The 24734-nt window shown below is 38.6% G+C and overlaps 1 protein-coding gene and 1 long non-coding RNA gene across 2 annotated transcripts in view; one reads left to right on the top strand and one right to left on the bottom strand.

Moving 5' to 3' along the window:
• Nucleotides 1–6477: 6477 nt before the first annotated feature.
• On the bottom strand, nt 6478–10217 carry LOC127478530 (uncharacterized). The gene is made up of 2 exons (XR_007907264.1): nt 9862–10217; nt 6478–6892 (listed from the first exon to the last, which is right to left on the bottom strand). It is a non-coding gene; the product is annotated as an uncharacterized LOC127478530 (long non-coding RNA).
• A 173-nt stretch (nt 10218–10390) lies between these two features.
• PDE3B (phosphodiesterase 3B) overlaps nt 10391–24734 on the top strand; it is an 87634-nt gene continuing 73290 nt past the window's right edge. The window contains exon 1 of the mRNA XM_051804391.1: nt 10391–11593. Coding sequence (XP_051660351.1) covers nt 10619–11593 — 975 coding nt within the window. The 5' untranslated portion in view covers nt 10391–10618. The remainder of the gene's footprint in view (nt 11594–24734) is intronic.

The following is a 24734-nucleotide window of genomic DNA, read 5'->3' as shown; positions in this document are numbered from 1 at the left end:
AGGTCTGACAAGCTTCTCCAGCTGCCACAGTGGTCATGGAGCTCGCCCACTACTAAGGTCTTATTCGGGAATCAGGGTGTCCCAGGTATGGGGTTTTGTCTTTGTCTGGAGTACTGCTCTTTCCCATTCTGACTGAAACAGAATGCTCAAAAGCAATTTTATAGTTTGTTTGTGGGATAGTAAGCTCTTTTGATGATACTTCATCCTTAAGAACCCAAAAGCCTAATTAACAAATGCTCTTGAAGCTGGTGCTAATGATCTCAGTGGGTATGAAGAGAAAGTTGCTCAGGAATACTGGCTATCAATGCAATGGGAATGATTGTCTGAGACGATGAAACAATTGCCAAGATCAATACACCTCTCAAAACCCCAAAGAAGAACCTAAACAAAGTAGACTAATAATGCCAGCAGTAGCTAAGCCCCTCTTAGCTGTAAAAAAAATGAAAAAGTTTCAAGGGTGAGAGTCAGAATTCTACAACCCACAGGTGCTGTATGAAAAAAGGAAGCATTTTCAGTCAACATTTGAGAACAACTGAGCAGAAAGAGGTCTGTGCTTATTGTCCCATTGTCATTATGCAGGGAGCTGATACTTGTGCACACTCTGCTGCCATCAATGAGATTATCTGGCTTATAGCACTAGGTACAGATAATGCTCTAAGGGAGAAAGGAAGTATAGATCAGCTGAAAAGAGAATACAGAATCCTTGCCTAATTCAAACAAAGCATGCTTGTCTTACTATTAATCATCAAGGAAGCTTTCTTAGAGTTCCTATAGTCTGGCTCTATGGAAAAACAAGGTGAAAAAGGGAAAAAATGTAGAGAAGGAAGAAAAACAGATGATAGATTTCTTATCAGAAGAAACAACTTTTGATTCTTGGAACATATTGTTTGCATTCCATATCTAAAAATTTTACACTTTCGTTTGTGAACTATGTTAGGTGATTAAGCAATTAACAACACATGGAAAGTACCCCATTCTATTGGTTGTGGTTCACGTAAATTAAACTTCTGAAGGTCATTGTGTCACTTAATACAAACTTTTCAAGTAACTTGAAAATCTTGGCCTGACTTCACAAACGTCTTCTAAAACATCATGTCCATTTATAAAAATAATTTATCTGTGTTTCAGGTTAACGCAAACAGAAAAAAAATGTACATATTGCCCTGGCAATCTTGTTACCTTACATATGTAAAACAATCTATTATATACTCATTTTGCTTATGTCCCAATTCAATATATTCCTGTATCTACAATAAAACCAAAGGGCTTTAGCTAGATGTCTCAGAAGCATGTTTATAGATCATTATTGTCTAAAGCCTTGGTATTAAAAAATATATGTACTAAAGCAGCGCTCCTGCCTATCCTCTCTAAGGCCTTTTTACTTGGCCAGGCAATGTACAGAACCAGGCCTTTCAACTCAAAACCTGAAAATTACTTAGTTATTTTAATTTACATGCCAGATTAATATATTTTACAACAATTCAACGTTTTTCTGTTCAGAAATATGTTAATTCCACCATTAGATTTGGTACAAACCTATTTGTGTAGGAGACATGGCTGGGCAGGTAACTAGATAGGATGCATTCCAGGATTTCGATTAATACTACAACTGCCCCATGTACCTTTTAACAATTCCTAAATTACGATGTATATAAATTGAGCTTAGAAAATTGTGATCTTTTTCACCCTAATATATCAGAAGGCACTGATAATTTAAGTAAACTTTTCCTTAAAAGTGTAATGCTGTTTTCCTTCTTCCCTCTAGTCCTTTCAGAACTTGCATGAAAAACTCATCACTCATGAGAAGGGGAGACAACAGTAAATAAAAGCAAAACTAAATTTATATGTAACAGATATATTCTTCACTTTCAACATTAATGGAAGCAAACATGCCAAGTCTGTAATATTTTAATGATCAGAGCTATTTAAGTGACTTCACAGTAAGAAATCAAGGCCAAAACTGAAGGTCATAAAATCTTGTATAAATCCAACTTCAACAATACCAACTGACACCTGATGTTCACTTTTTAATATAGAAGTGCCTCAGAATTAACAGTTTGAGTACATGATGTGAGTAACTTCAGCTGAAGTGTGTCACTCAGTGTCTTTGGCATCTGGATAACCTCCTGGTATGTAGCTTTTTTGTAATTTTAGTACATCAGTTAATGAAAACAGTGTGCAGTGTTTTAAATCCCAAAGGTTGCATGTGTCTAGGAGACCAACATTTAGGAAACTACTACATTACAATAAGCCTTACAATAATTAAGTACTAAAAACTAAAGTGGCCAGGAATCACAAACTTTCAAACCATTACCATTAGTACATGTTGGTACTAAACAGTAATTATTATGAATTTTAGAGTCCTTGTAACTAACAGCAGTCACAGAGAAATGGATTACAAACCAGCAGCTTTTACAAATCAGTAAGTAAGTAAACAATAATAAAGGATAATAACAGGTACATGTTCACTTCATTTACTAATTGTACTGTTTGTTCACTCTACTTTTTCTCTAGAAATATATTGGCATAGTATAATATTCATATTTAATAAACATGCCAATTCCAGTAAAGATGGCATTTGTAATATAGTAATAAAAAATAATCAAGTAAACGTAGCACTGCAGTTTGTTGTAGGTCAGTGCTAGTGAATACCGGATCAGTGAAATTTATTATGCAATGTCTATTGCTCTGGAAAAAATATTTGAATGTAAACTAAATAAAAACCTCTGTAAGTCAGTTCATAGTCCATGTTATGCTAATAGTTATAAGAAAATAAGATACATGTGTTTCATATAACTTGCAATTGATATAAATTTTTTTCCAAATGTAACCAAAATTCCATCAAGGTTGAACTAGATAGATTTCAGGTCAAAAAAAACCCTTGAGATTTTTCCCATGCTTTCATAAATTCTTACATAAGTACAGAATCATTTAGGTTGGAAAAGACCTGTGAGACCACCAAGTCTAACCTTTGACCGATCACCACCTTGTCAACCAGACCATGGCACTAAGTGCCATGTCCAGTCATTTCTTGAACACCTCTGGGGATGGTGACTCCACCACCTCCCTGGGTAGCCCCTTCCAATGTCTAATCACCTCTTCTGTGAAGAAATTCTTCCTGATGTCCCATCTGAACCTCCCCTGGCACAGCCTGAGGCTACGTCCTCTCATCCTGTCACTAGTTGCCTGGGAGAATAGGCCAACCCAAACCTAGTACAACCTCCTTTCAAGTAGTTGTAAGGGCAATTAGGTCACCCATAGTTTAAACAATCACAACAGGAAACATTACAGAACGGTATAAATGACATTGCAAATACATGATAAATAATAACTCAGTTAATGACTGAAACACAGTTCTCTGCTGATACAGTGTTTGAGTTTGTTATATTAAACATTAGTCACTGCCAGCTAGTTATTACTAATTGAGCATAAATGCAAAGATATCATAATGTCAGCTTCTGGGTTTCCCTAATCAGCTTTTTTAAAATCTGTTGCTGCGTCCAGTTTGCTCCCTTTCAAGGTCCTTTCCTCTAAGGCTTTCGTTAATTCAAAAACAAAAACTCCAAAGCAATGGAAAAACCCTTCTAAATGTGTTGCTTTTGCTATTGTGGGTCAATTATTATTCTTTCATCGCAAGAAAGATCCAACAGGTGCGCGTGGCTGATTGTTTCTACATCATTACTTTGCGCACCTTTGTGCTGGGTGCATTTTAGCTATAAATAAGCACATAAAATCTAATCAACTGAAATTAAATACACTTGAATTATCTAGATTCAGAATTTGTAAAATTTCCATAATGTACCCTCATTTTGGCTTAGGTAGTCAATTCAGACGTTGTTAACAATAGGGGGACAGGTTTTTTTTATGATAGACTAGTGTTTGCTACTTGGGCAACACCAAAGAGGTCAGCAATATTTTCTAAAATATCCTGTTTATTCTTACTTGTAAAGAATATCACCTGACAAAAAATACACATCTTGGATATGTTTAGACACATTTTCACATCCAACTGCTCCTCCTCTTACTGTAACATCATGCCTCAGGGTAACAAGTGCTAGTTTTGAGCACAAAAATAGTTGAGGTAAATGATCAAGTCACTTACTCATTACTTGATCTTGTGACACTGCTGTCTGCTTTACCCGAATTTGTTTGCCTTTGACAACTAAATACTATCCCTCAATGTTTGTAAATAATCCTGATGTGTCATTGTACCATACAGAGGAGACAAAAGCAGCAAACCCACCAGAATTACAAACACATTTCACTTCAGTTGGTGTGCGGTTTCTCACATGGTAAATTCAGGCTCTGAGTTGTCTTAATGGGTACTGCTTTCAACAAACTGTGATTCACAGAATCATAGAATACCTTGAGTTGGAAGAGACCCACAAGGATCATCAAAGTCCAACTCCTGGCCCTGCACAGGACAGCCCCAAGAACCACACCATGTGCCTGACAACATTGTCCAAATGCTTCTTGAATTCTGTCAGGCTTGGTGCTGTGACCACTTCCCTGGGGAGCCTGTTCCAGTGCTCAGCCACGCTCTGGGTGGAGGGCTTTTTTCTAATATCCAACCTAATCCTTGCCCAACACAACTTTGTGAATGAATGGCAAACAGGATCTTCAGCTAACATGCTAAAGGCAGGCTGATAAATTACTGCAATTGTACACAGTATTGATTACAAATGCTAAACAGTCCCATTGCACTATATGAGGAACGAAAGTAATTTTTAGCCACAAAAGTAGACTTTAAAAGGAAAGATTATTGAGGCAAGTTGTTTGAAACTGGAACACTTCCACTGCGTGTCATGTCTTCCTGAAAAACATAAACAGCTCAGGTAATGCATGATGAACTTGGTCTTAACAAGCAATAAAAATAAAATTAGCCTGAGAAATGCTGGTGCTGTGCTTAGGTTTTAGAGGACAGACATAAACCACATAAATTTATCACATAAAACCCAGACAATTTCTGGCTCCCACCAAAATTTATTCCTGTCTACTTTTCCACTCAGATGAATTCCTTCTGTGGTTAGAATGACAAAACACTTCCACATTAATGAGCTAATCAGCTTAATTGCATAATTTTGCTGTTTTTTAATCTCATGTTGAATCTCCAGCAGAAATTGTTACTAAGTCACCAATTACAGGATTATGTTACATTTCTCCTTCTTTGTAGTGAGGGAATTAGATGTTTTGGTCTGGAGATTTGCTTACACAGACTGTCTTATTAGGCCACCATTATTTTGAATGATAAAGTAAAATTCATATCCAAACATCACAGAAGAGAAGAAGGCTTAAGAGTCCAGATTTCTTTTTTTATTTAGGAGGTAAGATATTTTACGTATTTCCACTCTTATTCAGACATCTGCAGCCTGATACTTCAAGTCAAAGTTTTCAGTTTTGTTTAACTATGAAAAGAACAATTACTGACTATGTTTATACTATTTTCTTCAAGGTCCAAGTTTTTCCAACACTTGACATAAGAAAGAATTAAGTATGATGAATTTCTGAATGCATTAAGGCCTATAAGAGCTTCATACACAAAACTGAATGGAATAATACAGCCAAACACAACTGTTGAGATTATACTCAAGCATGTGCTGAAACAGGCCAGACACTGAAGAGGTATAACTCAGCACAATTTCTTTACTGGGTTATTTTATGCCTGCTGACAATATAATGTAATTTTAGCAATTTAACAGAATTTAAATGAATGTTTATTAACAAGGACCTGTCTTAATGATTTAGGGTCAATAAAATGGGTATCTGAAAGATCTGGAAATGAGAGAAGCTGACTAAATGATTCAGCTCATTTTTCTCTCCCCTCTCCTTCCCAATAAATGACTTGACTTGGACTAATTTTGGTCTTTTTTTTTTCAGAATATATTTAAGCATCTAATGCTCATGCATTAAGTCAGATTTCTCTGAAAAACCAAACCATGGTTAGATTTAACCTAGTTAGATTTTAATCTTTAGCTCTATTAATAAGCAGAGTCCATAAAATGCCTCTATTTCAATTCAAGACAGAAATTTCAATTAGCAAGTTAAGGACTGAATTGCCATTGAAATATTAGTATGTATTCTGAACTTTAATGCTATTTCACTGAAGGTGTAGCTTTTATGATAAAACATGATTCAGCATAAAATAAACTTTTTATAGAGATGCTACATATGAAGAAAGTCTCTTATCTTCTATTTTATTATTAACCATCAGTTTTGCTTATAATATAGGATGACAAATTGTACTTGAATAATTAGCTGTGAAAAAAACTAAATCTGACAATTGATGAATTACTGCATTTTTATTTTCACCCCCTCCCCCAAACTATACCACTATTCTCCAAATAAGCTCATGTAAAAAAACAAGTATCATATATAATTACACAGTTCTCAAATACCTTAAAGCCAGAACTTTGACCCTTATTTGTTGAACTTGATAGCCCATCATCTTTATTTTTATTAGGAAATAAACATCCAAACTCAGGGGGAAAAATAGCCGAAGACATCTTAATTTATTTAAAATTGTAATTTCTGAACAACTTCTCAAACATTTTTAAAATTTATACATAATATATTACATAAAAATGTGTTTTAAAAAGTTATGCAATTCCATTAAAACTTTCCATAAAGCCAATATGAAGCATTAGACCATTAATTTTACATGAACAAATATGCAGATTACACGTGGCCTGACTACTGAAATCACATCCATATCATTAAATTCTGTTTATAAATCATTAAAAACCATTGACAATTTCACCTCTAAAGTAAGCCTGTGTATGATTAAAACACTTTTCAGCTGTAGAGGTCCACATCATTATGTGCTTATCTGGAGATGTAGATGTTAGTCCATTGCTGAAGAGTCCAAGCTTGTTCAGACAAGGAGGCTGATCTCCTAGATTTAAAAAATACAATAGTAGAAGCATCTAGATAAAATACTAGAAGCCAGCAAGCTGCTGCTTCTCTCCATAAAAACAAAATTATGGGGGGAGGAAAACCTTTGTGTCCCTGTCTTTTCTAAACAGAGTTAGTGTTTCATTAGCTTGATACAATATTTCTGCTATTCACTGATAGTTTGTCAAAGATTATCGTAGAAGTAACTTTCTACACAAGAAACGGGAAATCTCATCTAACTGTGGCCTATCACAGCAGCTCCATCTTTCCAGTGCTATCACCCATGCTTTTTAAACTGACAAGCACTACATCCACTAGAAACGCCTTATCATACAATAAACAAGTTACTTTTCGTTACTCCTTTCCAGTTTTCTTTGCAGTGGGCTGGCCTGTTTTTGACAAATAAAAGTAAAAGATAAAACTCGTAGCAACTTGGTCTTTGCTGCCAAACTGATCAAAATGTTGTGACTTAACATCGCTTTATGTGGAAGGCAACTGGATCTCTCTTTCCCAGCCTTAGACACGACAAATGGATTCACAACACCTCGTTGCAAGGATACTGACATCATGCATTGTGAATACACTGGCACGAGAAGCCTCTTTCACCTGAGCATTTGTAATTCCCTTAGTAACTGCACCTTGGTATATCCTTCAGTCACTTGTTCCCGTTACATCTGGTTGGCTACAAACCAACACAGGTTTCTCTAGGCCTTCAGCCCTGCAGACATACAAACATCTCGGCAGTTGGTATTTAAAGGAGAGCACACTGCACACAGATAAGCACAGGATGATCCAAGCAGCTCCAGCTGCTGGCTGCAGCACGTGTTTCTACAGAACAGCCATGGTGTTTGCCACGATACAAACTTTAAAGAGAAGGTACAGTGCTGGTGTTTCTCCAAATATTCACTCAAGTTTGGTTAAGACTTTTGATTTCCCTAAGTGGACCACACTTGTATGGGTTTTCTGGAGGCATAATAGTTCTCTTGTTTGTTGTTTGGTGTATACATTTCTTCAGGGTGTTTTTGCACACACATACCACTAAATAAAAGCTAATTAATTAATGATAAATTATGTGAAAACAAATAGTAAGGTGGTGAAGTATGCTGTTAATGCAAAGTTACTGAGGGTAGTAAAGCTAGAGCTGGCTAAAGGAATCTGCTTAAAGCCTCAGAATCCTGAGTTCAAAGGCAGGTGAAATTTACTGCAGATAACTGTATGTAAACACAGAAAAAATCCTAATCTTACCTATAGAATTATCTAGTGGATGTAGATATTAACAATCAGAAAATAGAGCCTGGGACATACATAGTTAACGTTGTGAAAACAGTGTTCAATGTTCAACAGAACAACTTTCAACAATACCTAGTTTATCTGCTTTCTCACTTCCCTAGCAAAGCAAAACAAATGAGTGACGAGAATTATAAGCAAAGAACTGAATAATGACATGAAAATAATTATTTCAATTGTGCTTGTGTCTTGAATACTGGGTATAACTCCTGGTCTCCTCTTCTCTAAAAGCATATAGTAGTGTTCAAAAAAAAATAGTACTGACATGAAAAAAATCAAGTATATCAAAACTCGTCAGCTTAGAAAATAAATACAAGACTGAGGAAAGATATAAAATAATAAATTGAGGAGAGAAAGTGACTAAAAAGGAACTGTTCATTGTTTCTATCAAAATGAGAAGAATATAAGTTAAGATAGATAGGAATTGAGCAAGGATTTTTTTCTTGCACTGCTCTGCAGATGTTAAAAACCTATGTGGATTCAAAAGAAAAAACAGCAGGGAAATTTGTGGAATAAAAACCTACTGAGAACTGTTAAGAATAAGACACCACTTCTGATTCAGAAAGTGCTAAAGCCACAGATGGTTGCATTTGTGCTATAAGGGATCATATGACATCCTATCTCTGTAGTCTTCCTTAGGCATTTTCTAGTGCCCACTGCTACAGACAGATATCCCCAAATATGTTTCAATGAAGACTACACCAGCTTATTATTTCTGGAATGTATTTATTTATAGCTAAATTCAAAGGAACTGAAAAATAAAGGATATGCATAATAGAAGATACATCTCAGCCATGAAAGCATTTACATAAACACTTGATTGTGGTCCAGTTGAGATCATTAACACATGAATACAAGTAAATGTATGGATATAATCTCCAAAGGAACTTCACATTTTCCCCTTTTCAAAAACTTCTTAGTACCAGTAGAATGGTACAGAATCTGTGTTAATTGTACCAAGTCGGGACAAAACTGTATTCTTTTTTGGGAGTCTAGGAGTATTTCCAACAGAAGAAGGTGTACTGCACTACTCAAATCCATCAGTTTGATTTGCCTTTTGAAAAACAAATCATTACTTATTTCCATCTTATGTACACAAGTTACTTCGTTTTCCACTGCATACTGAATTTTCTGCCAGCAATCATGCTCGACTTTCAGGCCCGTGTCCTGCAGCAGCACTTCCTGCCGCCCCACAGCTTCCCCAAACCAGCTGCTACTCGGAGGCTGTCCAAAAGAAGCGAATCACAAGCATGACACCAAATCAGTTCGAGTTCCTTGTTTCAATAAACAAGCAAAAAGTGCAGTCACTGGTCTACCTGAACTGATTTCTGAACCAATTTCAGTAAAGCAGCACAATATTTTGTGGAAACATGGCTCAAAAGACGTTTGTTTCAAGTAACAAGGTAAAGATGAACAGTTATAATAAATTTCTAAAGTGCTAAATAGTTTTTCAGAAACAAACAGCATGAATGAGCAAAGGCGTTACTCAAAAATGCCATTAGTATTTGCCCTTCCAGCAGTCTAAACACTTCCAAACAGTCTGTTCCAAAATGATTATTTTGATCCATTCCAAAGGGATTAGCTGTGCAAATAAACCTGGTCGCGCAACGCGGTCTAATCTGCAACATTACTAACAAAGACTGAAAAAAAAGAGTGCAGACAATTACTCTAATCCATACTTACTTCTCGGGTGCTTAAAAAAAAAAAAAAAAAGGGAAAAAGGGATGGTCCTCAGAGGGGAAACACTTCGATACTCTGCGTGTGCTTTACAGTCCGTACGAGCAACTTTTCCTCGGCATCTCAAAGCAAAAGGACAAGATAAAACACAAAGTCGCGCCAGCTCAGCGTTCCTGCCCCTTCATCGCTTCCCCAGCCGACCCTTCCCGTTTCCAGCCGGGAGCGCCCGGCGAGGGCGATGCGCTGTGGCCCGGGCAGCTGGGGGCCGGCGGGATAGAGATCGATATATATATGTACATATGTATTTATGTTTTAAAAAAGATCGCCGGAAGTGCGGTTCGCAGGGCCCTGGGAAGGGAGGGAAGGAAGGCGGGAGACAGAGAGGGAGGGAAGAAAGGGGGGCGGGCGGCGGGGGCTGATCCCGCCCCACTCCCACCCCCGCCGGGGCTGCGCCGGCGGCCGCTGCCGCTGCCGAGCGCTGGGAGGCGGCCGCGAGTCCCCGCCGCCGGATCCGCTGGGGGAACGCGGACGGGCGAGCGAGACTTTTACCTTTTCTCTCTATTTTTCTTTTTGTTTTTTTTTTTTTTTTTTTTTTCCCCCGTCCTCACCCACCATGCTGCGGACGCCGCTGCCCGCGGGGGACGAGCGGCGGCTCAGCCCGGCGCCCTCCTCCTGAGAAGGGATGCGGGAGGCGCGGCCGGGACACAGCTAGCGCGACCCGCGCCTCTCCCTCGACCTCCCCCCTCCCGCGTCCCCGACCACCATGAGGGAAGAGAGAGAAACTGCCGCGGCGGCCGCCTCCCCCCACGGCCCCGGCAGAGCCCCGCAGCCCTGCCCGCAGCCGGACGGCGGCGGGGCGGCCCCCGCGGAGAGCCTGCGGAACGGATACGTGAAGAGCTGCGCGACCCCCCTGCGCCAGGACCCCCCGAAGAGCCTCCTCTCCCTACTGCTCTTCCCTACCGCCTCCTCCTCCCGGGCTCGGCTCGCCCTGGGCGTCCTGGCCGCCGCTGTCCTCTCGCTCCTGGCCTTTCCCGGCCAGGGCAGCGTCCGGGAGCGGCAGGACGGGAGCGGCTGGCAGAGCCCGCGGCCGCTGCACGCCTTGCTGTGCCTGTCCCGCTGCCTCAGCCCCCTCTTCAGCATCGCCTGTGCCTTCTTCTTCCTCACCTGCTACCTGGCCGGCGGCCGGCGCGGGGAGCTCGGCGGCGGCACTCCCCGCTGGTGGCTGCTGGCGCTGCCCGTGTGCTGCTACTCGGGGGACTTCGTGGCGTTGCAGTGGCTGCTGCCCGAGGAGGGGCACGAAGAGGAGCCGCAGATGTTCCTAGGAAGGCTCCTGACAGTGCTGGGCTCGGTGACAGCGCTGACCCTGCTGCAGAGCTCTCTGAGGTTGCGCTGGAGCCTCCTCGTCTTGGTCTTCTCCAGCCTAGTGTGGCTGGTGCCGCTCGCCAGCTTCCCCTCGCTCCCCCCAGCCCTCAGACCGCTGCTGGCCGGCACGGCCGGGGTGGCAGGCTGCCTCCTGGCACTCTGTGGCGGGGAGCACGGCATCTTCTCGGCTCACAGCCGAGGAGCGCACCACCAGCATCATCGCCACCCACGGCTCCCCAGCGTGGAGGAAAAAGTGCCTGTGATCAGACCAAGGAGGAGATCTAGCTGCGTGTCCTTAGGGGAAACTTCGGCCAGCTACTACGGCAGCTGCAAAATGTTTAGGAGACCCTCGTTGCCTTGCATTTCCAGAGAGCAGGTAGGTTTCTCCGAAACTTGAGAGAGAAACTTTCCGAGGAATGAGCGCCACTCGCTTTTCCTAACCGCTGTGTACGTCTGTGCTGGATGTCTGCTTCCTGGCAAACTCCTGCTAGAGGAATGGAGGGAAACGTTAGTCCCTTAGCGGGTTTCTCCGCTCGGTTCTGTACAATCGATATAGTCCTTTATTTCTGAGTGGGAGCTAAATCATAATAATGTATTTGCTATAGGACAGAAGGCTCGCTCGCTTTTTATGTGATCTTAAATATTAAACAGTAGTTATTGATTAGAACAAAACCTCAAACCAAACATCTTCAGCTAGCAGTTACCTTGTTATTGTGATTATTTCTTTTCCAAAACCCCCCACCTCCTCCGCTTCTGGCAGATTTTACGAGAGAAAGAAACCACAGCTTTCTAGCTGCTCGGCAGTTCTGGTCCTTCCCGCTTTCTACCGACAAAATGATTGCCAAGTGCTAAAGAAAGACCAGGTTTTGAGGGATATTATTTATCAAATGTTGGCGTTGTTTGAGCGGCAGCTGTCCTTCTGCCTCTCGCTTGTTCCTCTGTCTCCCTCTCACCCTCTCTTCCTCGCTCCACCTAAGTTAACGTTAGTTTTGCGTTGATGGGTTTTAAGAAACCTCTTTTTACAGAAGAGAGAGCTGTTCAGTAGGGTCTGGAGGGATGCCCGAAACGCTCAGTTTTCTTGAATGGAACTCTGTTGGTTTCTACCTCCCGGAAAACTTTTCAATGAGTCTTGTTTTTTGTAGCGTAAACCCCCGTGCGTGGGGGGGAGTTTGTTTTTATTTGGGCACTTGCACGTCAACTGCAGGAACATCGAGTTGTGTTGGAACTGGCCCGAGGCTGCTGCAAGTGGATTATCAGCCCGTTGTAGGAGGCAGAATAAGGGGAGTGTATTCAATAAACGTGCAAGTGAGCAGTTTCTGGGAAGTGACTGTTGCTGTAGAATCCCCTGTCTATTACTGTCGTGGCTGAAATTCATGGGTGCTAAATGAAATTTTCTAACTTTGCTTTGACGTGTATTCTGTAATGCACTTCTTACGATTGATTGTGAATTAGGTCTAAGGAAATACGAGGTGAATCTGAAACGGTGGAGTAGTTTTCGAGCATTTTCCCCCCCTGTGTTTGCACAGCAGAATTAATATAGCAGTATTGAAAGGTCAAAATGCAAGTATGCTATAAAAGGCTTCAGAAATAACTCATTCAGTAACTTGTAGACTATCTAACGCATACAATGAAAGATACATTAAAATATTGTACTAGCAGTTAAGATATGTAGGGAATATTGTATAACAATTTACTTTTTCTGTTCCCTTCGAGACAGTAAATGCGCCCTTTTTCTGTTACGTTGGTCTGCAGTACAGAAATCTCAGAAAATGTGATTTCATTAACCTTTCTAGATGATAGAAGATATTTGTTCATATGCATGTTACTAAAAGCTTCCTTTGACGTTCAACTCCCTTCTTAAAGGCATGCGCATATTTCAAGTTAGGGCATTCATTATTCTTTAAGTAACATCATAAATGTCAACTGTAACTAAATATGTAGAATTTATTGGCGGTACTTAAATCATACATGTTCATAATAAAATGTAACTGTTTGGTAGACTTCCAGAATTGGATATCTTTGTTATCACTAGATGTGAACAACAAAGAGATATGGAGGACTTCATTTTCCTAATAGTCTATTATGCTTTACAGTAAATATTTGTACTTTGTTAAGAGCAGCTTAAATGGGATTCACAGATACTTGTTCTGTACCGTATTTTATATGCAATTTTACAAGGATAACACAGGTTAAATCTTCTCCTGTCTGACTTGGAGAGAGATCAGACATAGCAGAGATGATAAAACATCAATTGTTTGAGCAGGAGGAGGGAGAATTAAGCCCATAATGTGTGACTTTATTTGAATAAACAGCACAAGGTTTTTATGTTGCTTCCTTTAAACAGAAGAAATGTATGCACTTAGTGCTTTTCAGAGAGAATTTATTGTGTGAATTTTCTTTAAGGGCTGATTACATGTTTTGCAAATCTTTATAAAATATTACAGTGGTTCTTTTCCAGTATTAATATTTTAAGAGGGAGTTTAATGAGCATTGTTAGGAACATCAGTACAAGGAACGTGCTGCAAGTCCGTCATGACAGGAATACTTTGATAAATTAGTTGTTACTGTGATTCTATTAGATGTATTTTGTGTGATTGTTACAAACCTCTTGTATGTAGAGGTTTAGGTCAAATATAAATAGCAGGTCAGAAGGTGATCCCAAGGATCATCTGGTTCAACCTTTCTTGGCAAAAGCACTGTCTAGACAAGATGGCCCAGCACCCTGTCCAGCTAAATCTTAAAACTGGAGAATCCACCACTTCCCTGGGGAGATTAATCCAATGGCTGATTGTTCTCATTGTGAACAAATTTTCTCTTGTGTAGATTTTAATTATTCTTTGAGGAAAATAGGGAGTATTAGTATTGACCTTAAATTTTCAGTTATGCGTTGATTTGAAATTATGTGGGCTCTCTGTCTAGTTAAATGCACAAGAAAATAATTATATTTAGTTGATTGGGGTTTTTCCCTTTAATAAATTATTTTCTAAGGGGTTTGTGTGCATCGAGTGGGAGGCAGGATGGAATATGAAAATACAGGTGTGTGGAACCAGTCCTGTGTGCACACAGAAACTGGATATACCTTTTGCTGTTTTCTGGGGCACAAGTGGAAAGAGGCCCTGTAAGCACGATCCTGTAAAAGTTTGCTAATTTGAGCAGTCCTCATGACAAATATTTAGATTTAGTTGCTGCACTTCAACAGGTGCAGCAACTATAACACTGGAGGGTTGAAGAAATTAGTTTACCTTTATTCTTACCTTTTATATGAACACCCATATTAACTTTAGCCATCAAAGTCGGCAGATTCCTGCTGTGTGTAACTTCTCTGCAGTACATATGTCTGGCAATGTAGTTTGAGGTGGGAGAAAAGAAATTTGAATAATTATATCTTTAAATTTTTATGTACATATACTTAAATGCCATTATCAAATATATAAATACACATAGAAGGAAACAATATGAATCAAATTAAGTCTAAAAGTCAGGCAATTGAAATGTCTTTTCTGAACTCTGCTATATTAACACTTCTGCTCCCAGAAATTCATGTTACTTTAGGAGTAAACAAGCTTTTATATTCTTACTTCAGTGTTCGTCTTGGACCCAGGGAGGAATTGTAGTAAGACTGCAGGACTGATTGGTATTTCAAATTTTGTGTAGGTCATATTTTGATTGCATGTGTTAATGGGATGTTAATCTGTTAGCTGTACCTATTGCTACTGATATCAAAGGGTTTATCTTCATTGGCTGTTGCATATTTAGCACTTAATTTCATAATTTCTTTTTTGCCTAAAAGCCAAATCAGAACTGGGAATCTAAAAGGTGATTGTCAGTGTTGCAGATGTTGTAAATACTGTTCTGAAAAATATGGTAGTAAAACTTTTTTCCTTTAAATTGATGGTGAGCTTGCATGAGAGAGCAAACAACTATGTGTAGGAAATCAAACACAGGAGCTTCTCAGAATCCAGAAAGAATATGTGATTTCTAAAATTCATGTTTTTCCTCCAGTAAAGAATAGGCCTTCCTAATTAAATACACATAAGTGTCCAAAACAGTCTGCAAACAGAGCTGATACATTTTCTGGTTACCTGATCAGGTTAAAACTCATAGGAAAGCTGTGATATTTCATGGACAAGGACTGCCTTCACGTTGCACTCTGATAATTGCAGGAAGAATTGTCTTGTGTTTAGGTTGTTGGATTGGCTGCTACCTCTCCCCAGCTTCTGTTCCAAGCTATCTCGTACCTCTGATGTATTACCCTGGGAAGATAAGGGCTTGATTTCAAGAGTCTAAAATATTTGTGTAACTTGAAATTAATGCAGTTCCTTATTTGCTTAGGAAATTTACATCGGCGTCTGTTTCCTATTTGTGAAACAAATTATACTTTGTCCTTAAATATTCAGGGTATAAACTTCCTAGTACAGAAGCTGTCAGTTAATGTGTATTTTAGAGTGTCTTATAATTGCTGAATTCAAATACTGTTTGCAGCCCAAAAACATGTCAGCCTTTACCTGTTAATTGCAGCAAATAACAAAAAATGTCATTCTTTTTGCTATGTATTTGACAAACTAGCTCTTTGATATTTTAAGTTTCCCCCTCCAGATTACAACGACTGTTACCACAGTTGTACCTGCATGTCAAGATCTGTTTCTGTTGTTAACAGAATCTTCATGTCTCTCAGGTTTGTCTTATGGGGAAAAATCAAGGTAGCAATGTGTGTTGAGCTGTGAATGTAATTAGTTTCAATGGGATGCAGCTGAGTGTGAGGAATGTGTAAAGGGAAGGATTACATGGTGAAAGCAGCAGACTTGGAAAACTTTCTGCAACCGTATTTTGGATGAGTAGGATTCTATTGTTTCTCTCTGACCTTGACTAAATATTTTGTGCTGGATGAAATGTGAAATGAGAAGACTCTTGGTAAGAGTTACATCCTTTTTTTTTTCCCCATTTTTTTATATTGGTTATATAGTTTTATTCTTAAAGTATTATACCACAAAGAAAGGATGATTTGAGTATGGTTTGTCCATAGAGAGGTCAGAGTTCAAGATGGTATCCTGTGGCGAAGTGATCCCAAGGATTATGCAGTGGCTCACAGAGAATGACAAAAAAAGTATATTAGGGAAACCGAGTGCAGTTAAGAACTCTGTTAGCCAAGTTTACCTTGAGCTGGCTTTCAGATATCCAAGACTTGGTGGCAGTTCATATTCTGCACAACTAAAAAGCAGGGAAGCATGACTGTAAGTTGCCAGTGTAGCAAAGGAGTTTGGCTGTTTCTTCAGGTGTGTTTTCCTGGAAAGAAAATGTAAATGGAGAAAGGAAGGAGATCAAAGACAACTGCAGTGCAAATGCTGGAGAAATTTGGTGGAGGAAAGAAATGGAAGAAACTTTGAGAGATGGTTTTAAGAACTGCATGATTGCCTGTGTTGAAGAAAACTAGCAGAATAATATTCAGCTTGGACTAATATTCAGCTTGGACCAGGAAGATGTTTTATATTTATGAAAGAAACTTGTATAGATGAGGAACAAAAGGTTCCCAGAAGAATCTAGAATGACAAAGCGAACAGCCTCCATGCTGAGGCTTGTAAACAGTATATTTCTGTGAGGTTAAATATGAAAGGGAAGAGAATTGCAAGGAGTTGGGTATATCTTCCTGAGAAAAAGACTCATTTTCTGACACAATGTAAGTCTGAGCACGTATATGCCTGACAGTACTATCCTAATAGTTGAACTTGACCAACAGAACTGATTGAATACCGAGGCCTTAGAAGTTCCAAATTGCAGCAAGTTTTATGAAAAACAGGTGAGTGGGAAGTGAAGGGACCCTGTGGAAAATGCCCCAACACAGAGCAAGTCTGCAGTGTGAGCTGGACTCTAAGAATCCCCATGACAGTGTCTCATGTCATGAGTGAATACCAGAATGGAGGTGGGGTGAGGTGGGGATTCTGGTAAAGCCTGGGCCTTAGGTGACATTTGATAGGAAAGTTATATTTTTTAAAAAAGCCTTTTTCCTCCTGTTTTTCTTTTCCAATACCTAAAAATGAAAACTTCATGTAGCTTTACCACCCTTCAAACAAATCTCTGAACAAAGCCAACTGCAACTATCAGATGATACTTATTGCTGAAGATGGGAAAGAGTAAATCTTTTACTTTTATGTAAAGATAAGTATTACAGGTAGGGAAACTGGGAGATGGAGTCTGTTCTATTGTTGATGCAAAAACTTGTTGAGGAAAACAGTTGAGAAACTTCTGCCTGCCAATGAGGAGGGAGGACAGACCACAGGAGGCTGCAGACATAGAATATTTTGCTGGAATCTTACTGATTTTTCCAGGCTAACACTATGTGGAGAGCAAGCTGAAAGAATAGTTGAAGATGAGAATAAAGGGGAATAAAAGGAAATGTTGAATTTCAACATGTCCTTTATAATGAGTGAAAACAATGCTTAGAAGATGGAATGACCCAACAGAATAAATTTAAGTGGTGAAAACAAAAAAGGGACTTTCCTGCAACTCAATAGCAGAAATGAAAATTTAAGGTAAAGCTAGAGCTTGGGTTAGTCAGGGCAGACTGTGTAATGTATGATTGATTGTTAGTGAAGCATAAAAAGGACCAATAACTTTAAGGATCCAGTGGCAGTAAAAGTGTACTAGAGCCTTCAAAACAGACAGGAGCCATGGATGTTAGTAAATTGGAGTTCACAGGGTTAGGAACAAACTGACAAGTGATGGCATTTGGGGAAGGGAAGTGTGAAAGAAACAGGTCAGAGAGATCTGTGCTTAAGGAAGGCCAGTTAAGTGAATGGCCTTACTGGTGAGTGTGACAAACCAAACTGTTCTAGGAACTAGAGATGGCACAACAACACGTGACTGCTGAAACAAAGTGACAGTTTCTGGAGTAGTTTTATATTTGAAAATGGATCATACAGCTTTGGGAAAGGACATAGTTCATATAAACACAGGCAGCTGGTGACCAGGATTAAGATTTTATATGTTGGGCCATCCTTTAGTTTTTCATACATAGCTTTTATACGTAGCACGTTCCTTTGAAACAAAGTGCAAATTTATTGGGAGAGGACAGACTAGGGCACAGATATGCAAGTCTATTTTTTATATCTGTTCATTTGTTTGTTCAGTATTCATGAAAAACAGTGCTGTTATGCAGAACATTGATGACCAGCAGTGCTAACCTCACTCTGTCTGTACCTCTGATAGGTGGTGATACAGCAAGACTGTGTCACACCTGCCTGTTTATATCTATTGTCAGTATGGTTTTATCAGCAAAGTTCATAATACAGAATAAACCTTTCTGAAAGTGTGTGGAAGTTAGAGCTAGCAGAGGGAAGTTTCATCAGTTTTATTGGAATAATGGCTTAACTGTGGCACTATGGGTTACAGTGTCTCTTTAACCTTCATTATTGGTCATGTTACATTTAATTTTTGTTTAATTAACCCCCTTTAAAGGATTGGAGCTAAACTAAAGGCTAAAAAGGACATTCTTACACTAGGCTAAATATCTACATCTTTGGCATGACTTTTTTTTTCAATGTGACCTAAAATTAAAGGCCTGTATTTACATTGGGGGACTTTTTAATTTCCTCAGATTCAGTTGATATTACAGGTTAAATCATAATATATTTTTAGGGTTTTTAAATTTATTGCTTTTCCTTCTTAAACATTGTTGTGTGACACCTGTTTGCCACTTCAGGAATATCATTTTATTCCTTCTGTCTGGTAGATTCTCTTAGAAAAATTCCAGAAAGTTTCTGGATACTCTAAGTTACTAATACAGGATAAGAAGTAGATGGTTTTTGAAGAACAAGTATAAGTGAGTTTTTCTAATACTTTCTGGCTCTCCAGAACAGTTTCTATCCTTTCACAGAAATCACTGATACATCTACTGTTTTTTAGATTACTGCTAAACAGTAATCCTCAGATACCTCCTTATCTTCTGTGTGAGGGCTGTGTGGTGGGAAAGGAGCCTCACACTGCATGTGCTTTACAGGCAGGGATGGCCTCTTAGCTGGGCTTGCAATTTTGAAAGTGAACTGACTTTTGGTGAGCTTTTTCTGAGGCAAGGTTTGATCTCTGTATTCATAGAACATCGTTAGTAGTTAATAAAACCCTGTGTCATATGTGTAGTTTAATGATGCTAACTTGAAAAAAAAAAAGGAATGTTTTTGAGAGAAGTCTTAAGAAGTGATTATTGTTTTGATTAATGTTCACAGTAGCCTTCATTTAGTTTGATTTGCCACCTAGACAGTGTAGTGTGTAAATATACTCACAAACTCTTTGTTACCTGCTCTTGCAATTCCATAGTACCCACTGCATTCTCCCTCCCTTAGAATTATCCTCATTACATAGCATGAAATTAAATTTCATTTAATTTAAACTGTGTTTTATGTAGATACAAGCATTTGTGTTCTTATGTGTGGGTAGTAGGGGAGGGAAATTTGTGTTCAAACCTGACTGTGTGATTAGCAGGCTGAAAAAGTTTAGATCCTGCTGTGCCTGTGAAACACCATCTGCTCTGGCACTGACTGCCCTGAGGGAATTGGCTCAGATTGGAAGAAGTAAAGGCACAGTTTTCCTCTTGGGTAGTTGGATCTGCAAGAAACAGACTTTATTTTGCTCAGGGAAAGATGAATGTTGATCCAAGTTATACTGTTTCCATTGAGATTGGCCATACAAAAGGGCACTGAAACACAGATGTACCTACTATGTATTGCTGCTTATGGACTGGGGTAATGAAATCATTAATGATGACAGGGACTTGATTCTTCCTAATATATTAATATAGGATAGAGCAGTATATTTCATATCTTAACTGAAAAAAACACAAACAAGCTTGTCTTGTCACCCTTTCTGGCCTTGTTCAGCTAACTGCATTTGTAGGGCAGCATAATATCCTTTTGGGGACCACTGAAATATGCTTACCAAGCTGATTTCAAATGAATCTTGCAATGGTAGAATTTCCATAGATTATGCACACGGATGTTTAGGCATCTTCCAGTTTTTCTTTTTTTGTTTAAATAGTAAAAAACTGTAGAATGTTACTTAGGATTTTTTCAATGATTAAAAAGCTGTAGTATGTCTCTCTGCAGTTAAAATGAGTTATTACCGTGATGTAAATAACAGCTTTTTGCTGTTATGGTAAAGCACAGTTGGAAGTATTTTGATTGTAAATATCTGTTAAATTATTTTTATGTAGTTGTAGAAAGCATTAATTAGAATTTATATCAGCATTTCTTACTACTTTTTATTCACCATAGCAGGATGTTTCCATGCTCTGGTAATATCGAAAGTCTCATTTTTCCTTCTATTTGCAGTCTCTGCTTGAACAAGTTTGGTTCAGAAAGAAGAGTTTGGAACAGCTTTTGTGTTAATGACCAGTCTGTTTTTGTCATTGTTTTTAATTAATTTATTCTTCATAACTGGCAGACTGTTCATTAGATGCCAAAGAATTTTAAAGAAGTTTGCAAGTAATAAGTTTGCAAGTGATCTTCTATGATGTTGAGATTAAAATAAAAAAGTGGGAGTAGATGAGCAGAGGCAGATGCTGGCTATTGCTTTTAAGTGTGACTTGTGTTTTTAAATCCTCTGGGACGATGACTGTCATATCTGAGACATCTGCAGAAACGTCTTATGAAGAAAAGAGTATTTCAGTGTATGTGTGAAGGATAAGAATTTTTTATGAAGACTAAAAACCAAAAATAGTTAAAGGACCCATTATTAATATTATTAGGGATAAAATTTCCAGATGAATTGATTTGGAGATTGGTACTGTACATGTAAATATGAAATCGATTCCTTGTTCAGGAAATTGTCTTAAACCTTAGGAAATGTTTAGACTGTGTTTCATGTAATAAAGATGCCATTTCAGGCATCTGCAAAAGATGAACTTATAAAGGTATATTTAGTCTTATGCAATTTTTCTTTTAAGAGACTATTTGCTGTTAAAATCTCATTGCTAAAGATTTGTAAGTCTTCTGTGCTTACCTTAACACTTATTCTAGTAGGAAGCTCCCTAGAGTCAGTAGAGTACTTAAGCCTTCAAGTGGAAAAGAACATGTGTTTTGCAGTGTTTAAGGACTGAGATTATAGTCCTTACTTGTTTAAAAATTCACAGGGTTTAGTGTAATTTATAACTCTAGCTCTCTAGTAGCAAGTGTTAACAGTCTCAAATACATTGTTAGTGCTATGTTGCTTTCACCTGTCTGGTGATGGAGAGGGTTGGTGTGCCTTTAGAAGACACGTCTTTATTTTTAATTATTTGGGCCTTGAAAGTACAAGGAAAATAATTTTCCAGGAGTTTAATGCTCAATAGTAAATTGTTTATTTGCTTGTCCTTTTTGAAATGTCATTTTTCTTTATCTTTCTGTCTTTATCTTTTCTAAATTTTGAGATAATTTTAACACCGGTGTGTTCTTTCTCTTCCTGTGTGTTACAAGATCAGTACCATAACTTGGTCCAAAATTACAAGTGTCTCTTTCAGCAGAGACATAAAAATGTTCTGACTCCAAATATTTTACTTTTTTGGAAACCTAGCAATCAAATTATTTTTTGAAAAAAAAAATTGTAGAAGACGTGGTAACATATGATTTTAACGTAACAGAATTAAATATTTATTTGCATTTACAGAATTAAAATATTTCTAGACTATCTTACTTCAGTACATGAACTGCCCATTATTAAAAAATCAGACATGACTTGACTGCATTTAAGAAGGCACATAGATTTATTTTTTACATAGTCATGCAGACCTTATCCTTTACCTTGATAGTATAGGATACGGTGAAGTTATTTGTGTTTTTCATTTTGTTCTTTTAGTTCTGCAGGTTAGATACAAGGTGCTCATTCGTCTGCTTCATTCTCTGTAAACATAATTGCAAGTTTATATGTGACATCTGAGCTCTTAGTATGTGAGTTTTTCTTTGCTGCCCAAAGAGAATCTGTATGTCTTCGGTAGTTTCAAAGCTGAAAACAATCCAAGGTTTGTTTGTTTCCTGGATGGAGGGGACAAAGGTTTTCTAGGTTGGTTTGGGGTTTGTTTTGTGTGTTATTTTTCTTTTTCTTTCAGAAGACTAAACCTTTAGCCATCTCGTTTATGTTTTGCCTGGCTCTCTCCTGTCATAAGCAAGTGAGAAGGGAGAAATAGGAGTGGTATTGACTCCAGTGCTGTAGTTTTAGCAACAGTAGCTGACTGACTAATGATAATAGCTGGGCCTCAAAAAATAAATACTGAACAACTTGGATCCCTTCACAATTGAGGGAAAAAATTAGAGGATTTGTATTTGTTGATGTACCTTCCTGCAATGTTTTAGGGATATAAGAAATCTTTGCTTGATCTTTGTAATACTGATGTTGAATTCGGTTGAGGTATTTCATTCTGATTACAGCTTGGGTTGTAACAGGGTCAGTAGAAGCAGAGCAATATTTTCTGTCCTGATGCCTTGAACTTTGTTTACATCCACAAGGCAAGCACATTTAACTGGACTTCTGCAGAACTTTATTTTCTTTTCAAGGAAATTTTGAACTTTATTTCTAATTTCTGAGTAATACTTTGGTTCAGCGTGTCTGTTAGATTCCCAGCTGTGTCCCAGGTCTGCTTTTCTTCCCGTTAGCTCTGATTCACTCTTTGACATGTTCTGCAGTGATACCCCAGCAGATTTCAGTAAGAGGGGTAAGCCAAGAAAAGCCAAAGTTAAAAAGAACAACGAGTTCCCCACACCTGTCTCAACATGTGCATCGTTTGGGAGGTTATCCAGCTTGGTGGACAGAGCTGTATTTTAATTCTTGTGTCCCAGAGTATAGCAGGAGACAGAGCTGGAAAAAACTATATTGTGATGGTAGGTTCCATAGTCTGTGGATTGTTATAAGGCAGATAACAATTCTGAGTATTGCGAAAGTACTATATCATTAATATTTGGATAGATTTCTGACCCTTGTAGAGGCTCACCTTCTATGCAAAATGGTCTTGTTTTGTAACAGTTATGTAACTTAATTGGTTAAATCCTTTGGTGCTTTTGTTCATATTTAGATATAAGTATTTTTTAGCCCTCTGACAGATCTCGTATGTGGATGTTCTTCCACTGGGTTCTCAACCAGGCATTTAAAAACTCATTTTGTCAAAGTTGTCCTCAGCAACCATTTTATGTTTTTGTTTTGGAAAACTTGTCTGAAACTTGAATCCCATAACCTAAAGTCATCATGTGGCTCGTGACTTTTCTCAGGACTCCCTAATCCATTGGTGAATAGAGTTAGGGTGGGAATCTTTCGTATCCCAGTATAACCCTGTATCAATAGTCTTGCTAGTCTGTGCTGGTTTACTTCCCTCCCCTACAGGGATATTTGGGTTCTTCAACATGCCTTTTGTCATCCCAGGTTTTCTACCTATTCATGCCTGAAAATTCTTGATTTCTTTATGGAATTTCCATAACACATACCAGACTACTTCCTTTACTTTTTTTTTCTTGTCTGACTTTCCATTCAGTTGAGGAAAATGGGTCTATGTGCGAAGAAAGCATTTCTTGCTTCTTTTCTTCCGCCTTCTCACATATTATGTGGGTACTGCAACATCAGAACAAAGAGGAATGCAGGTGCATGGGAAGAAACTAAGAAGTGGTGCAGAGAAAAACTATATTAATAGAGTAGAAAAGCCTGCTGATGGAAACATCTGTATTTTGAGAGCAATGTCTCTGAGATGCTAACAAATAGTTAATTGTTGACTAAGCCAGAGCATTGATTATGTAGTGTAAACTTTTCGGTTTCTTATTTTCTACATAAGTATAGTTGCCAGTGCATACTTGTATGCTGTTCTTTGGAGTTTTATTTCAGGCTGTCTGTACCCCTGGGCTTTTTGGCCCAAAACTTGATATTTTTTTTTTGTGGAATATGGTTAAATTACGATACTAGATTTGACCATGAAAACTTCCCAAGAAACTGGAGAAACCACGATGTATTTGAAAGAATGAGGCTGCCAGTTACTGGAAAAATCGGGAGGTCTTAGATTTCCTCGTAGAGCAGTTGTGGTGTGATGGGAACCTGGTCTCCTGAGCAAGTAAAGCTTTTGAGAAAGGAATATTGAAAAGTCCCTACCATTGCCTGCTCCATGCACCCTCACGTTCTCTTTAGTGGTCAGGAAGCTGCTGTGACAGGTTGTTCTGGCTGGCTGTCATCTGTCTGCTTCAGAATGCTCGAGGGGGATTTCCCATTTAAAAGTGCACTGGGTAGATCAGTCTGTGAAAGTGGGTGACTTTTTCAGCAGTGAATTTCATGTGCATTTTGTCCTGGTGAAGCTTTGCCCAGAACTTTTTACCAAAAAAAAAATATAAAAAAATTACTTTTATCTTGCCTTCTTGCTTTCTTTGTGGCCCACAACTATTCCAAGAGCACAGAAAAGCGGTTATGGTTTTTGCACCGGATAAGCACCGATGTCAGCACATAAAAGCTCTGTGCTGAAAATAGTTTGTTTCATGTTTATTCATGTCACGAAATGACCAAATTCAAATTCACATTTGAAAATAAAC

The sequence above is a fragment of the Manacus candei genome, unplaced genomic scaffold (genome assembly GCF_025592945.1).
Source record: "Manacus candei isolate 608988 ecotype Guabito, Panama unplaced genomic scaffold, ASM2559294v1 h1tg000060l, whole genome shotgun sequence".
NCBI classification, from domain to species: Eukaryota; Metazoa; Chordata; class Aves; order Passeriformes; family Pipridae; genus Manacus; species Manacus candei.
This window is presented reverse-complemented; position numbering and strand designations above follow the sequence as displayed.